Source organism: Pteropus vampyrus, unplaced genomic scaffold (assembly GCF_000151845.1).
Source record: "Pteropus vampyrus isolate Shadow unplaced genomic scaffold, Pvam_2.0 Scaffold151, whole genome shotgun sequence".
Taxonomy (NCBI): domain Eukaryota; kingdom Metazoa; phylum Chordata; class Mammalia; order Chiroptera; family Pteropodidae; genus Pteropus; species Pteropus vampyrus.
Window position 1 is genome coordinate 4,810,830 of NW_011888932.1, and position 17,748 is coordinate 4,828,577.

Here is a 17,748-nt window from a genome sequence, read left to right on the forward strand (position 1 = left end):
CCAATATGTAGTAGATGCATTTCAAATATACAGACTGTAGTATTACTAAGAACAGCACTTCAAATGAACAATCTGGCTCTTGTTACAACCCACTGGGGAGTTGGCTGTCAGAATTAGAAACAAAAGCATCGTTTTGTCTTTTACTTTGTCTTTCTTATTTGAGAAGACATCCAATTGTGTTACAATGACTTGGCTATCTTGTTCTTAGTTTCCCAACTTCCAGAATGAGAATAGAATATTCTTTTGTCCCAGCAGTTGGGGGAGGCAAAACCAAGGTGGCCCAGACTATAGAAAGGAGTTTATCACTCATGTATTTGCTGGGTTTTAGTTTATGGGAACTGATTGATACCTATAGGCCTCCAGCTGGTCTCAAGTAGAATGTGGAAGGGTTGCATGATATTAAGAAACATTTATTGAGCACTCTAAGGGTCTTTGAGAAAAGCACTTTGTTTAGATTCTTATTCTTAACCATGAATCAATGTTTAAATTTTCAGTAATAATATATAGTAACCCAAAAGTTAAGAGCTGATAGTCATTTCTGGATGATGAGGTTAATAGTTAATTTTCAGTTTCTTTTTTATACTTTTTTTTAGGCTTTTCTACCTTCAGCATTTCCATTTACTGCTTCGAAGTTATTTAATTTTTTTAGAGGAAAAATTGCAATGAACTTGGTTTTTGACATTTTTATTAAAATTTTGCACAAGATTTGAAATTTCAAAGGATTAGTTAATATTTGAACAGTGCAGTCAACTTGGCAAAGGAAGAAAATAGACTTCATTGTGGTATTAACCATTCATCCAAAACTTTTAAGAAAGAAAGATGATTGCCTCCCCCAAAGACATTATTTTACTCATCCAGCATATTGTCCTGGACGATAAAACACTGTAATTAAACATGTGCTTAAAGCTCTGCCACCCATTGGCTATCTTCTCTTGTCTTAACAAAGAGTACTCAGATCAGCCATGGAGCAGCCATTATTGCAGCACAAAGTTTGTAGGTCTCGTCTTGACATCACCGAAAACTTCTTTGACCCTCCAAGCCCGTCAGTGGGCAGCTGTTCATACTGAAGGCTTCCCTCCCCTGTGGAATCCACCTTCGGAAGGTTTTGTGCCATGCTTCTCTCAGAAACCTCATGTTCATTTGGAAGCCAGAAGTAGTTTCCTCTCTCAGCTACATGGAAGAGAAAAAATACTTCCTTAGAGGACCCTGGCAAAGAAGGCAGCAACCAAGCTCTATTCCTGGGGAAACACTTTAAATTTCTGAAAGGAAATTGAATCCCACACATCGCTTTTTAAAAAATGTTGGTCTGGTTTTAGAGAGAATAGAAATCATGGGGAGAACTTAGTCATCTCCAACCCCCTCATTTTTCAAGGGAGGAAACATGAGTGCAGAGAGGAATAGTGACAGAACCAGTGTCACTCCACGAGATAGCAGCCAAGCCAAGGCTTGATTTCTGTTGCACTGGCTACCTCTGCTTCATGACCAGCACCTTCCAAAGGTATTAGTTACATACGATAAACAAAAAAGAGTGCTGTGTATGCCCTGCAAACTGGTCAGTAAGAAAGGAAGTGGAGATTTAAACCTCTATGTCTGAAAATAAAAAGTAGGCCCCGCTACTTTTATCAGAGTGTTGTTCTCAAAGTCCTCTCTCACTTTAATTTCTGTCAGACTTACCTATCAGTACCTTAGTGCACTGGGAAGCACCAAGAAAACCTGTATGAATGAATACTGATTGGTAAACCAGTAATAGATTAAATAAATATAGATGGGCAAATACTCTGAAAACCTGTGAAAGATTAAATAATGATGCTAAAAAAAAAAAAAAACAGCCTTATACAGACATCCATTCCATTGCCTCATGAGTTTCATAGATATTCCAAATGTATTTTTTTCTAGTGTATTTTGATTTGCTAATATAGAGATTGATAAATTATGGTAACTGGTAAATTATGCTTACTTTTTTGGGATTAAAAACCCTTATTATTTCTGTTAACACCTAGTAACTCTGTACCTCTCAAAATTAAAGTGGGAGTGATAAGTTCATAATATTTCAAGAAATTAGTCCACCAAAATATGAGAACTGCTGGTCATTTTAAAAAATATTTTTATTCACCAGTCATTTAAAACCAAATTGAAACCTTTACAATCATATATGTCGTTCTAACATTTATTATGTAACTGTTTTCCTTTTTTAACTTCACTATAAAACATAGCAAACACAATCTATTATTAAAATACAATCTTAAATTCTGCCTCACACTTTAAGAAAGAATTCCAGTCAAACTTCTAAGTTATTTGAATTAAAAAAATTATGAAATTCAATAGAATCAGTCCCCTCACTATTTCTGAAACTCATTAGGTTCATTCCCACCTTCAAAATTTTGATCTGACAATTTCTACGGCTAGAATTCTCACTAGAATTCCATTTCACCTTACTCCTTGTAACTCCCCAAATTCTACACATCCTGTAAGGCCTCGGTCAAACACCACTGCCTCCACAATGCTGTCATTTATTACGACAGTACACCATCTTTTTTTTCCCACCTGAGACACGGTGCAGAATGATCAAAGACCTCATCAGTTCTTGAAGACAGACAGATCTCGTTTACTCCCTAGCCATACTTCCTACTAGCTAGATGAACGATTTTGCCCTCAGCAAAGTGGTAAATGGTGGTAATATTACTTACTTCATAGAATGTTATCAGAAGTCTGAATGAAATATTGTACATGAAACTACTGGCACTCAATAAATGCTCAATAACAAATTCCTTCCACCCTTATTTAGCACCTGCCTGAATTCCAACTTATTATATGCTATAATTATCCATATGTGATAATCTTGCTACTCCAACATGCCCCTTGAAATCATAGCACCTGCCATAGATGCTGAGCTCGCTGAAGTAGTTATGCAATCAAATGAATTCAAGATGGAGACAAAAGAAAACAAGGTCTTTATTTTTCAGAAGATAGCAAGATCACCTTTTTGCCAAGCCAAACTCAGCTTATTTGATAATTAACCCCCTAAACTGATATAGAAGTAACTTAGCAGTAATTAGAGAAACAGATACTAAAACAGCCTGAAAAAAAATGAGTCACATGAGTTAATGTTACCTTGCTGAGCAAGAGGGATCCCTTCCAGGTCCCTTCTCCACCTGGAGCTAGCACAGATATAGATGACTGTTCTTATGTACTCTCGCCCACAGAGCTTCAAAGGCTTCTCACTCCTCACTTCTGAGGTGGCAAGTAAAACAGAGAATAGAAATAAAGCAGAAATGGAGCCCATCATTTTGCTGAGAATTGAATGAGAATCTGATACAGTGAATATGGCCAAATCAAGATTCGATGTGGCTCTCATACTCTTGTCCAATTTATAGTAACTTTCATGAAATTTTATTGGTCAGAACTTCATTTGAACAATATTTGCTAAGCATGTAGTTTCCACCATGAAGTTTTAATAATGTGTTTTTATGATTATTGCTAGTTATTCAGTCACTTCTGACCACTATCACTTACCATTAGCTGCATCCGTGAGACAATAAACAGGACTCTGTCTTGGAAGGGCATCATGGAAAACACATAAACTTTGGAAGTAGCTAAACACAAGTTTACATGTCAGCCTCGCCACTTACAGAGTAACACTTACGGGCAAGGTTTAAACTCTTTAAACCTCAATAACAATATCTCTAGAATGAGAAAACATATCTCATAAGGGTTTTGCGAGTGTTGAAAGCAAGACTTATGTCAAAGAAATGAGAAAGCAAACTTAAGAGTTAAGGTTCTCATGTTTTGCATTTGAATCTTGGCTTCCTACTTACCAGATCTAGAATCTTAATCAAGATATTTAAACTTCCCAAGAACCCTTCTCTGTAAGATTGTGCTGATGATAGTAACTTTCACATAGAGCTAACGTAATAATGTTTATCCTGCTTGAAAAAATGAAGTCCATACTGTTGATTATCTTCTTCCCTCATGATTGAATAAACTAGAAAAGGTAACTTTTCTTTGGAACATAGAAAAATTTCTCTGACCTAAATCTTCCTTATTATCCTTCACCCTATGACTTAGGTATGCTTTTATCAGCACACATTTTTATAATAGAAAGCTGAATCCATATAACTCTCAAAATACTAAATAAGGGAATTTCTCTTCTTGTAAACATCCTGAAAGCACTAGTTGTTGTAGAACTCTTACCTAAAATGAGAAATGCTGGAGTTTGAGATCTTAAAGAATTGCTGGCTTACTTTTTAGCAAATTGAACAAATACTTTTTTAGTTGATTCTGTTGATTCCTTGTCTGTGATCTCTGGTTGAAAATAAACGTAAATATATATCACCAATACTTCTTGCAACATCACCATATTTCTGTAGGAAAGCCAGAAAATAGAACAAAGTTTTTTATTCAAAAAGTATTTCTGATTGAAAGTATTTCTGGCTCTGAAATATAGACATATTATTTCAAGGAATTGTTGTTTTTCTCACCTTTCTGGCTTCAGTATGGATAACGGATTAAGCAGAAGAAACAAAGAAAAGCTTTTGCAGTAATTTAGATGAGATATGATGGTGGCTTAAGATCATGGCAGAGAAGGTAGGGCTGACGGTTATTCAAAAATTAGAAGGGCTTGGTATTAATCAGGTATCAGGGGTAAGAAGAAGAGAGCAGCCAAAAATGGTACTTAGGTTTCTAGCTTGCACAACTAAGAGGTAGGGGGTCATTTGCTAAGAAAGGGACCAAAGGAGCAGGAATGGTTTTGACATCAGATGAGGCAAAGTCATCTTGATGGGGCAAAATTGCAGATAAATCTATGTCATTTATCAGCTTCAGAGGGGCATCAGCACAACCAAGTCTAGCACACTCACATCAGTAATTATTCAGTCTCTTATTACCAACTTCTCCCCTTCTTTGGAGATTTAGTCTGCCTATCTTGATAATGCCAGTTTTAACAAAGCACTGCAATAAAGCTGTGATGGGTGGCTATGGGCTAGGCTTATGCACGACTCAAGAGAGAACTATTCAGCCAAGGGATGATCACTACCGTGGATGTCAAATACACTCTGGTACCTCTGAATCCTGCTATCACATTCCCTTTGATCAAAATAATTTCCTCTTCTTCTAACTCTTAAGGCCTCGTCAGAGCTCACATTAATTTGGGATGCAGATAAACCAGTAAGACCTGAGTTCAGCTTGTGAGCAAATGTAGGCTAACTAATCACTCAGGTAAGTTACCCAGATAAAAAGTTGTGCCAATAATGAAAGTCCTAGCTGTGGGGCCTCAAATTTGGGAGATTTATTTTTCCCTCTTTGTGAATTGAGAGAGTTAGATTGAATTACTTAAGGGCTCCTTTGAACTTGAAATTCTAAGTCTTGCTATAATTGTCTGATTTTGTTACTCCCACCTCAAAAACTTTCAGTGGTTCAGCATTACCTGGAGAATAAAATCCAAACAGTCTGACATTTAAAGCTATCTGCTCAGTTCCCCAAATATCACCCCTTCCACATATTTCAAGGTTCAATCAGAAAGGATAAGCAAAATGAATTAAATATTTCCATCTTTTGATCAATAGTCTGTTGCTTGTACCTCTAACTGGAGCACTCGGTCCTTTTTGTTTGGAAGTTGACATGACTTTTCCTCCTCATCTAGTCTGTAACTCAGTTTACTGTGTAGCTTTGAACATGTAATTGTCTTCTCTGAGGTAAGTTTCCTCATCTGTAAAAAGATAATAATATTCATTTTATGTTGTTGTGAAGAGGGATTAAAGCAACAAGTAAAGCAACTAGCATAATATATGATGCTTAATAAATACTCAATAAATTAACGTGATATGCAAAAGGCTAGAAAATATAATTTTTGGTTACAACTAGCTACTGTGGATGGCTTTTATGTATAACTCTCATTCTCAAAACTATCCATAAATATGCACTGCTCTAGTCTTTTTCTTTCCTTCCTTCCTTCATTCTTTTCCTTCTTTCTTTTCTTCTTTCCACAAATAAGTTCTAAACAGGCAGAGCCTTAGAGTGCTGTTTCTTAAAGCGTTTTCTTCAGCACATGAATCTTTGCAGATACTCTTTGAAAAAGGAAGTCCCATATTAATAGTCCCTTTCTAGGAGATTAATAATGCAAATTAATACAGTAAGGGCTCAGATAAGACTTATAGTTAAGAAACTTGTTTAACTTTGTTTTGATTCAATGTTTCCCAAAGTTATTTGACCCTAGAAGCTCTTTCACCATGAAATTGGTTAATATCTGGAAGAGTCATGAATTTCTAAAGTAGATGTATTTCAAAATCTCTTCCAGGCACATAGTAGAATTATATTTCTCTACTCTTTAAAGTCGGACATGGCCATGTGACTTATTTTAGCTAATAAAACATGAAAGTTACATATGTCACTTCTACTTGGCATTTAAGGACTGGTGTATGATTCCCAAGTTCTTCCTCTTTCCTGCCTTTGTGACCAACAAAATTTCTAATAAAGAACTTTGGTCTCTGAGTCAGAACAATATGGAGCAGGGCTGCCTGCTGACCTGTAATGAACATGTAATGTGAATGTGAAATAAATCCTTATCATTTAAAGCCACTGAGATTTGGCAGTTATTGATTGTAGCAACATAACCTGACTTATCCTGACTAGTATAATTAGTTATTTACATCTTACATGTGTAGAGAATGTTTATATGATACATGTTTTTAGAGCAAAGCAAGGCAGTTAAATTGGAATTGCCACGTGCTCAATATGATTGATTATATGAAGGTCCACAAGTCACATGAACCAAAATTCCAAATTAACAATCAGATACTGGGTTCAGTAAACATATCTTTTACCTATATGCTGCCTATGAAGGAACTGTGGCTGCAGATGCCTAGTAGATGGTGTTTGGGGCAGATTGGCATAAAAGTTGTAAAACAATGTCTGTGGCATCAGATTGGGAAATCAGATCTCAGTTCGGCCATTTAACATCTATATGCCTTTGGAAATGCTTAATGCATTTGAATCCTAGTTTTTCATTTTTAAAATAAAGATAACTGAATTAGGGTGGTTATCAGGATTAAACTATGCAACTATGAAGAGAGTGCTGATCAGAGTCTCTAGCACAAAAGGAAGTTTAAATAGATTGATCATTGATGGTATTGACAATAGTTATAATTCTACCAAATATGACACTGTGTCATAATGGCCTTGGTGTTAGAATGCTAGTTTTAGTCTTGTTACTCTAGTTCCTAGATAGAGCTTAAGAAAATAATTTAAACGCTAATTTGAGTTCTAATTTGTCACATAGAAAAATATCACAGGATCAAATGAGGTAATGTTAATTATGGCACTGATAAATTATAAAGCATACCACTTAGTTATTTTCCAATACCTATGATTATGAAATCACTATATAAATGTGTTAGCAAACACTAATTTATTTTTATTCATTTCCAACACAGAATTAGTATTGCTCATCCTTGGCTAATATTCATATTTACTGCTTCTAGAGGGTGTTTTCATCATATGGCACCACTATTCATCCAGTTATTCATGGAAGTCATTCACAACTCCTCTTTATCCCTAATTCTTCATTGACAAAAACCTCCTCCATTCACACACATCTATTCAATCACCAAGTCTCATGGGTTCTACCTTCTAAATTTCTTTGTGATCCACCCACTGCTCTCTATCCCCTCTGCCATGATCTCAACTTTCATTTGGATGACTGCAATGGTCTCTTAATTGGTCTTCTGTCTTCCTTCTATTCATTCTCCACACTGCCGCCAAATTGATCTTTGTATCACATGTGATTATTTTATTACCCACCTTGAAAACTCTTCAATGGTTTCCCATTTTCTTCAAGAAAAAGTCCAAAGTTTCCTTAACATGCCTGTCAGGCCTCTCATGACCTGGCCTCTGTCCACTTGTACAGGTTTTAGACACCCTCAAACTATAAGTGGTCAAGCTATGACAAGCACCTCACAGTTTCTTGAAAGCCCGTGTTCTTTCTCCATCTAGGCCTTCGTGCATGCTATTTTCATCCCCTCTTTAAATCCAGTTAACGTCTAGTCTACAAATATCTACATATGGGTATTGAAATACCATTTATCTGATAACATTTCCTATGGTTTTATGAATAAAGCTCTCTTACCACTCCCCTTGGTGATTTTTTAATTGCCTTATCAGTAAGAATTAAAACAAGCAGCTAAATTAAAAAAAAATCTTGGAAACAATAATTGATATGTAACACTTCGTTTTTTATAGACAGAGAAGCTATTTTTTTTTTTTATGTTTTGGTGTGATTTTTGGCTTTTAAAACTTGATAAAATAATAAGTAATCAAAATATGTATAATAATTTGGAAAATTCAATAAATTATCAGTGAGTCATGATATGTGATCCCTAAAAAATCCTGGATTGCTTTGTTCTTCCTGGGATGATGGTATCATATCTTTTTATAGTTAACCTGTTCAAAGAAGATAAAGACATGGTGAGAGCATATTTTTCAAGTTATTCTAGATGTTATATAAATGTCTCATCAATTTTTTTAAAAAGCAGTACTCATCTTTATAAAATTCATAGCCATGTTTTATATGTTTCAACTTAATGGACATGTTCTGCTTTCTATTTAACCCAGGAATTAGTTTCTCGTAAACTGTTAGCCTTTTAGTTTTATCACCAACAGAGTGTGCCAACCTAAGCAAATGAAGGCTAATAGCCTAGGAAATGTTCTATGGATTTAGGGGTGGATTTGAACATAATACTAAATCTTGAACAAATAAGACACGAAGCCCAAATATTATGTAAAGGAACAAATGAAGTCATTACCACTCTCTCCCACAGGAGGAATGGGGCCTTGGCAAGGACCCAGTCGGCTGTAAAGAATAAAGGGTTCTCAGGCCAAGTAATGGGGATGTGATCTGGGATAACCAGAGAGAACTGCCATGTTTGAGCACCTCCATCATGCCAGGCATTTTGCTAAATACTTTACATTGGAGAGAAATCATGCCCCAAATGGTCAGTGGGAGCAAATATCACAAAGCAGCAGGAATACTCACCTAAAGAAAGTGATTACTAAACCGTATTTAGTTTTGTCTTGAGGGAGAAAATTGATTTTATAATGTTATAAAACAAAGAAAGTTATAACTTACATTTGGCAACTTTCAAAGCTGATTTTATGTTCTATATTTTTTCCATAGTTAAATGTTTTACCCTCTGTGATGTTAAGATATTTTGTTAAGATATTGAGGAAATAACTTTTAAAACATTAGATCATGTTAAATATGGGGCAAATATGAAGCAATCAATTCTTCCATTTGGTAATTAATTCAGTCAACAAATATTTGTTGCAATCAATCCTCTGTAGAGGTACTGTTCTAGGTGTTGGAGACACAACAGTGAGCAAAGCACATAATCTCTACCCTCAAGGAGTTTACAACCTAGGAAAGGAGGCTGACACCAAGCAAATAATCACACAAATATTTAGCACAAAAGTATGAATTTCAACTCAGAAACTCAGGTATCCAAGAAGTATATTTTCTATAGTTCAATTGCTAACTCCAAGTCTTCATTCCACCCAGCTGGCAGAAACAAACAACATGCAAAAAAAAAAAAAGTTAATGTCAGTCCCTCAGAACTGGTTTCCTTCCCTTTCCCAGGATATAATTCTAGCATCTTACTCTGTGCCAAGACTCTTCTAGCATTAAAAGTTGCTTCTTCAAACTGATGGTTGGCCAGATAGGATAGGGGTTGGGGGCCTGGGTGAAAAGGTGAAGGGATTAAAACGTACAAATTGGCAATTACAAAATAGTCACCAGGATATAAAGTATAGCATAGGGAATACAGTCAATCATATGGTAATAACCATGTGTGGTACCAGGTTATCAGGGGGATCACTTCATAAATTATATAAATGTCTAACCATTATGCTATACACCTGAAACTAATATTGAATGTAGACTGTAACTCGAAAAAAAAATTATAAATAAATAAATATAAATGAATGAATGAATGAATGAATGAATAAGTTTTTTCTTGCTGGGTCACTAACCTTTCAGCTGCCTGGCTTTTACAGCTCCACTTGTTTTTGCTGCTTCTACACATCACTCATTGAATAAAGAATGGTTTTCTGAGGTGGACTGTGGTCCCACCTAGATCTTACTACTTCCTAGATGTCATTTAGAAGCAGGACATAGGTCTGTTCTATCGACCCACAGGCCTCTCTTTTCTTCATCCCTTATCCCCTTCAGCCCTGAAGAAATTTCAAATTTATCTTCATGTTTAAGACACTTGGAGCAAATTTAGACTGGCTGGGTGGTAGGTCCTGTAGGAGGGAGATCAGAAAAGGTTCTCTGGAGAAGATGAGCCTGAAGGGTGAGTGAGGAGTTAATTAACATGTTGAAAGGGAGGGAGGAGCAGGGAGGAGTGTTCCCAATAGATGGGATTCATGTGTCAAGGTCCGAAAGCAGGAAAAACCTGAGAAAAACTAAGTTACAAGCATTAGCATTTAGTAATAAAACCTTAATTTTAGAAGAATAAATACTCTTGTGTTTTGGTATATCAGACCCCAGAAAACTTTATAGGCACTAACCATTTACTATGCAATAGTGGAAACTGTATAAGAATTTAAAGCCTTGGACTTGAGTTCAAGCCTGACCAGTACCAGATATATGGTCTTTGGTAAGTTATTTCACCTCTGTAAGCCTTAATTATATCATCTGGAAAACAGAGATTATGATAATATTACAACTACTCGCCTCACGGGTCTCACAGGATCATCGTAATGATATAACAGGATAATGAATATGGAAGTGTTTTACAAACTGTAATGAACTTTAACATGTACAGTATTATTGGTATATTGACAACTAAATCTTTTCACAGTACAATTCAACATTTTTTAGATAGACTCTTATTGACACAAAATGGCAAATACTAAGTGTTCTATTTCTCATTTATAATTGTATGTATCTACATACAGGTGAATCAAATGAACGCACTAAATATGGTACACAATTATATAGTAGTGAATACATTCTTTCTTCTCTAAAGCATTTGGAAAAGCAGCTAACAATTTACTCTCAGACAACAGTAATTTAAGTTCTATATGAGAGATACCTGGTAGAGAATGACAAAATCAAGTGATGACTTCCTAGCACAAAATAGGAGCCTAAAGTTAGCCCAGTCACCACACTTACCTTAGGCCCTTAACTAGCCCATTGGTATTCTGTGCATGTGTGTGTGTTTCTGTGTGTGTAAAGTTAAAATGAGATGGCTAAAAGCTGAGCAGAATTCTTATTCAATTCTTAATATTTTATGGTAAACTCCACATCATATATCATCAGAGAAATGCAAATTAAAACAATGAGATACCACTACACACCTATGAGAATGGCCAAAATCCCGAACACCAACAACACCAAAGCTGATGAAGATATGAGACAACAGGAACTCTCATTCATTGCTGGTGGAAATGAAAAATGGTACAGCCATTTTGGAAGACAGTTTTGCGGTTTCTTACAAAACTAAATATACTCTTACCATATGACCCAGCAATCACACTCCTTGGTGTTTTCTCAAGGGAATTGAAAACCTATTCCACACAAAAAACTGCATGGATGTTTATAGTAACTTTATTTATAATTACCAAAGTTTGGAAGCAACAAGATATCCTTCAGTTGGTGAATAATAATTAATTGTGGTACATCCAGACATCATTATTCAGCACTAAAAAAGAATGAACTATAGAGCCAAAAACAGACATAAAATAACCTTAAATTCATATTAATGAAAGAAGCCAATCTGAAAAGGCTATGTACCATATGATTCTAACTATATGACATTCCAGAAAAGGCAAAAGTATTGAGACAGTGAAAGATCAGTGATCGCTGGATGGAGGAGGGGAGAGATGAATAAGCAGAGCACAGATGATTTTTAAGGCAGTGAAAATACTCTATATAATACTATAATGATGGGTGTTTGTCATTATACATTTGCCCAAACCTATAGAATATACAACACTTAAGAACGAACCCTAATGCAAATGATAGACTTTGGGTGATTATGATGTCAGTGTAAGTTCATCACTTATAACAAATGTACCACTCTGGTGAGAGATGTTGATAATTGAGGAAGACCAGCCTTTCAGAAAGATAATTGAGGAAGCTATGTATTTGCCGGGGCAGGTGGTATATAAAAAAGTCTCTGTACCTGCCTTTTGATTGTGTTGTAAACCTAAAACTGTTTGAAAAAAATGCCTTAATTTTTAAATTTTGTGGTAAATAGAATTCACTAGTGAGAATTCAAAGCTGGCCTAGAAAACCAGCAAAATAATGACTTCTGTAACTTCTGTAACTCTCAAGTGAAAGATGGGAGAGTCTACAAAATCAGGGGTGAGAAAGGTATAATGAAATAGGTTCAGTGCTTCAGGATTAGTTGCCCAGGATACAAAAAATATAAAAGAACTTTATTTTTCACTTAGGCTTGATCAGCAATGAGAGTTAAATATGTAAAAGAATTTTAAAGATCAAAAATACATAATAAAAAGAAACATTTTTTTCAATTAAATCAAGTTTTTATTTTGTTGCACGAAGTGTTATGAAAAGACCAACCTTTCAGAAAGATAAAGACAAGAATCACTATAACTTATACCAGAAGAAAATATATAATCCTTATAACCTGACCTAAGCTCTCAGTCCATCTAAAAGTTTCCTTGCTTTCTCTTTAAAGGATAGTTTCAAAGAAATGGAGATTCTGAAGAAATGGATACTTGTAAAAGGTAGTTCTCACTACTGCTTTGATTCCATTCTGTTTTTAATATATATATTTTTCAGAGAGGTTAGTGAATTTTAAATGTCTTATCCTCTTCTCTCTACTTAGAATGGTTTATAGGCCATACTGTCCTACAGCCTCAGTTAACAAAATTCAGGACTTGTTAAAACAAACAGCATAGAACAGACTGTTAGCAATCTATATTTGGAGGAGTTACTGCCTCCCACTACTTCTATTTCCACAAGCTTGCCCTAGAACCCTTTATAAAATAACATCCTGATGCAAACTATAGAGCAGGGACTTTATATTTTCTCTCTGGGCCCACTTAAGTCTGGGCTTAAAACTGAGAGCAGATACTGGGTGTGCAGAGGAGGGTACCCTGATGGGTCCCAGATTAACTCTTCTCACTGAGTTTGAAGTATGATGCCTGCTGGCCAAATAGTAGAATTTCTGACGTTTGCTGTCATGTCTTTTGCTTTCATATAGTCTAACGAAGATCTATAGCTTCTGCTCTCAGATCTAAGGATATAAAATTTAGTTTAAAGTTAGATATGAGAATTCTATATTTCTTAATACTAACACCTGCATAATTCACACACCCTTGAATACAGAGCTTGGAAGCCTTAAAAAACTGAAGATTAAAAGTGTATGGAACTTTGTCTTAAAAAATATTTTTTGAGTAATTCTAATAATTTCTAAGCTTTTCTTCTAAAGGAATAATAACTTTCTACTACAATTAGTCATTTTATAAGTACATATATATGTATATATACTTGGAATATGATTAAGAAATAGAGTAGGAAAATCTTTTTAAAATTATGAAAATCCCAACAAAACTCTTATAATTAGCTTACATTATAAACTAATCACATATCTCAAATAAAAGTTCATTAAATTTACATTAATTTTAAACAGAAGTTATACATTAAATATTGTTTTCTAAAATCAAAATCCCAGCTTACTACACACAAATCAGACTATTGGATATTAAACACTGTTCCCTTTTCTTTAAACAACAAAAAAGATATCAGTAATGATGAATTATCCTGGTTGGTTTGATCTGGGTCCAAGCAAAGTATCTATCATATCTCTCTGAAAAGAAAAGAAGTCACACAATTACAATGCAATAAAATACAAATTAACAGGTAAAGTAATCTTTAAAACGCCATTTAAAATTTATAAGTTAGTGATATCCATATAAAGGGCATCCAATAAGATTGCAAAAAGGAAGCAAGCCAAGGTAAATTTAAACAGTAACAGTTACTTCCTTATATAAACCTGATCTTTCCTGTGAAATATTCTTAATGTGTTTGATTAACAGTTTTATAAAGATTCAGTAAAGGGACAATTTTGACAACAACTGTTTAGCCTTAATGTATAAACCTGAATTTTCCCATCTGTAAAATAAATTTTAATGATATCTTAGGCTCTTTCCTGATCTGTAGTACTTGATTTAGAGAGAGTAGAATGTCTGAATTTCCATATGGATGAGTTTTTAAGAAAGACATCATGAGAAGATGGGAACTGGAAGCAGAAAACTGGAGTTTTCTCTACCATATAGCAAAAATAATTATGAGAAAATCACTGATAACTGGGAATCTTAGTTTCACTGAATATGTAATGGAAATATTAACATCCACTTCTAAAGATTGTTATGAGTTGATTTAGTTAACTTATGTGAAAGTGTTTTATAAAGTAAAGAGTTATAAACACCTTAGATAATATTACATAAGTCAGTTCCTGTACTTTTAGCTGGCATTTCCCCATCCTCCAAGCTCTGACACTCCAAATTGGTTGCCAAGTTGCTTTTCAAACCCATTTCTTTCTAGTTCAGTCTCACTTGGGTAAATGTAATAGATCACTACTGTAATTTGTTCACTGTTATACTCTTAGTGCCTAAAATAGACCCTGTCATAGTGCATACTCAGTAAATATTTGTTGAATGAATGGTCTATTTTTTCTGCCATCAGTATCTATGTATATAACGGATTTATGTTTCTAAACCCCATTTTAAAGATTTCACTTATCTTTTTATTTTTCCTTTAATTAGAAAAAAATTGTAAATACCCAAAGTACAGAGAAAAACATGGAAAACATTTATACACTGAAACATAAGAGTAGAAATAATGTCCAGGAGTGATTCTCTATAGGCTGCCTCCAGAAAAAGAATTGTTTTATGCAATATCCCCCTTGAAATGGACTTCTGCCAAGTGTTTAAATCATAAGTCAATGCAAGACTTAGGCCCCTAGCAACCAACCTCCATCATGCCATTAGAGGAGTTGATGCTTCAACAAACAATAAATGCTAATGTGGAGGTAAATCCTGTTGACAGCTAGCTACATCACAGTTATAATTGCAAAGCTTGAACCCCAGGCTCCTGTTCATGCCAGGCACTAGGCTGATGTCACCCCTAATCATGAACCCTGAGTTGGTAGGACAGGACTGGAGCCAATGCTCTGCCATGTCATATCACAATATTATTCTGGTTTTTGATCACATCAGAAAGAGGCAAGAGTTCAGAAATCACGTAGCTTAAAACTTCCATAGCCCAAGGATCAAAGTCCTTCTGCTGCTGTGCAAGGCCACGGAGAATGATGGGCATTGCAGAGATGAGGGGGAGTTGTGGTCCTAAAACTGCTATTGATCCTATCTCCATGGGTTTTCTCCCAGGGAGCCCTGCGTTCAGCACACCTGGTGCATGTGCTGTCTGGTACTTTGCCTTTGTAAAACACATATCCACTCCAAATCAACAAATGTCATTTTTGCCTTGGATTTTTTTTTTTTAGTGAAAGAAATAAAACCTTACTGATAAAGTTAAAGTTTCCTTTGTATCTCCTCCCCCAATCTTGTTCTTTCCTCATCCTTCCCTTCAGAAGTAACCTTTATCATAAATCAATCTGGCATACATCTTTCTTACAGAATGAAATCACAAGCCTGTCAAAATTTTGATTTGCTCCTACTTAAAATTAATAGAGAAATTATAGGTCATAATGTTACTTGATATTTTGATAGCAAATAATGGTTTGACATTAATTACTTTGAAACTTCAAATTACTGTTATGATTATAATTCTTCTCTGAAAAGCTAAGAAAGAGGTATATCAGTTAAGTCTGTGTTTGGCCATAAGTAACATAAAAAGTAATTAATAGTTTTTTGTTTCGTCTCCCAGAAATACAATCCTGAACCTCTAAAATGTTGTGATCAAAAGCATGAAAAACATATTTGTATTAGGAAAGCATTTATTTACTAATGTATGGAATATATGTTAAAAGAAAATTTTGCTCACCAGCATTGAAACCATTAACACACACACAGACACACACACTACTTTGTCAAAAATGTTCAGATTCTCTGAGCTTAGCCTTCTTTCTGCTTGTAGATTATACTATTCAAAATACAAGATGTCTCCAACTGATTCAGATACAAAGACAAATATGAAACGTTTTTCTTCCACATTCCAGTCTATACTTTAACTATAAATATGCCCACTAAGAACACAGTTTTAAGTTTTGTGATTAAATATTACATAAATCATAACATATTGTACTTACTTTCCTACAATCTGCTTTTATCATTCAACACTGTTTTTTAAAATTAATTCAATTTTGTCATATTGACACATTGAAATATACATCATTTAAATTTCTGTGTTATAGCCACTCATGTGAATGTGCCATATTTTATTTATCCAGTTCACTGATGATCATCAAGACTGTTTTCAATTTATCAATATAAAAACAAGGCTGTTATAAACATTCTTTGTTAATTGGCATGTCTTTCAGGCCACTATCAATGAATTAAACAAAGCCCTGGGAGATATATATGATCAAAACAGACATCATTTAAACATCTCTAAGGGTTCTAGTCCTACCAGATAAGAAAACTGTAGTAATTTAGAATTAGTTACACAGTAAATTAAGGGATGCAGCAACATACGCAAAGTTGCAGATCTCTGTGAGAAGAATGGAGAATGTAAGTAATATGAAACTAGACTCAGGAGAGGGAGGCTTTGAGACCACTCCATATGGAGGACTCTAACAAACCAACAGGGCTCCTCATGGTAGCCAAGGTAGTTAGGAAAATCCTCTTAAATGTCCACAGTCAATATGCATCTCAGCCAGTTGAGAGAATAATCTTCAAGACTTCTTAAAATATTTCATTTATTTCTTTATTGAGAAAACATATTTTTACCCTGAGAAGAATAAGAATGTGTATAGAAATGTAGCAAACCAAAAAGATAATTTAAATATTTTTTATATTAAGGAATTTGTATATATCTGGTATTTTAAATATCCATTCATTATATATAAAAGAATTTGCCATATTAAATTTTCTAACAAATAAATTTGTGATTCTAATTTAAATATGTTATTAGGTAATTGATTTAGACTTCTAATCATAGATTGAAATATTAATTTGTAAAGAGTTATGAAACATTTAAGAAAATTTAAGATTTATTATATTGAACATTTTAAATTTATTAAATTAATAAGAATCCCTAAATATCTAAGATTTGTTTGCCCATAAGCAATTGAAGTACTTAAAAATCCAATATATTATATTTATAAGTGGAATTGAAAGGATTTGAAGAGATTCGATTCTTACAAAAGCTTACTTAAAAGTATGTATTAAAATTTGTTGGACTTATAAATAAAATAATAAATACATAATCTAAATGCAAGAGCTTAAGATTAACTAAATTTTTTAAATTTTGTAACATATTTGAAAGTGAATATTTTAAGTGAAAGTAGACTAATTTTCTCTACATAAAAAGAAACATGAGAGAGAGCGAGAGAGAGTAAAGGAGGGAGGGAGGGAGGCAGGAAGGAAGGAAGGAAGGAAAGAAGGAAAAACACATTACGCTGATATCTTAGGTATGTCTCCTGGTACAAATGTGCAGGAGAGTCTGGTATCATTGGCTTGTATAGTTTTTGAATTATCAGTTTTATTGAATTACTATCCAAAGAGGCTATGCTAATTCATATTCCCATGACCCTTGCATAAGAATTT

General features: G+C 34.4%; 2 protein-coding genes across 5 annotated transcripts in view; both read right to left on the reverse strand.

Moving 5' to 3' along the window:
* Nucleotides 1–668: 668 nt before the first annotated feature.
* On the reverse strand, nt 669–11,476 carry INSL5 (insulin like 5). 4 transcript variants are annotated; one of them, XM_023536231.1, is made up of 5 exons: nt 11,350–11,476; nt 10,018–10,333; nt 5,576–5,704; nt 3,112–4,361; nt 669–1,170 (listed from the first exon to the last, which is right to left on the reverse strand). In XM_023536231.1, exons 4-5 carry the CDS (start codon nt 3,353–3,355, stop codon nt 938–940), a joined length of 477 nt encoding a protein of 158 aa, XP_023391999.1. In that variant the 5' UTR covers nt 3,356–4,361; nt 5,576–5,704; nt 10,018–10,333; nt 11,350–11,476; the 3' UTR covers nt 669–937. The 4 variants fall into 4 exon arrangements, with proteins under 4 accessions (XP_023391999.1, XP_023392000.1, XP_011367892.1 ...); XM_023536232.1 differs by lacking the exon at nt 10,018–10,333 and having other exon boundaries at nt 11,350–11,431; XM_011369590.2 differs by lacking the exon at nt 11,350–11,476 and having other exon boundaries at nt 10,018–10,746.
* A 1,042-nt stretch (nt 11,477–12,518) lies between these two features.
* The window catches only part of WDR78 (WD repeat domain 78), an 82,041-nt gene continuing 76,811 nt past the window's right edge, over nt 12,519–17,748 (reverse strand). The window contains 1 exon segment of the mRNA XM_011369602.2: nt 12,519–13,829. Coding sequence (XP_011367904.1) covers nt 13,779–13,829 — 51 coding nt within the window. The 3' untranslated portion in view covers nt 12,519–13,778.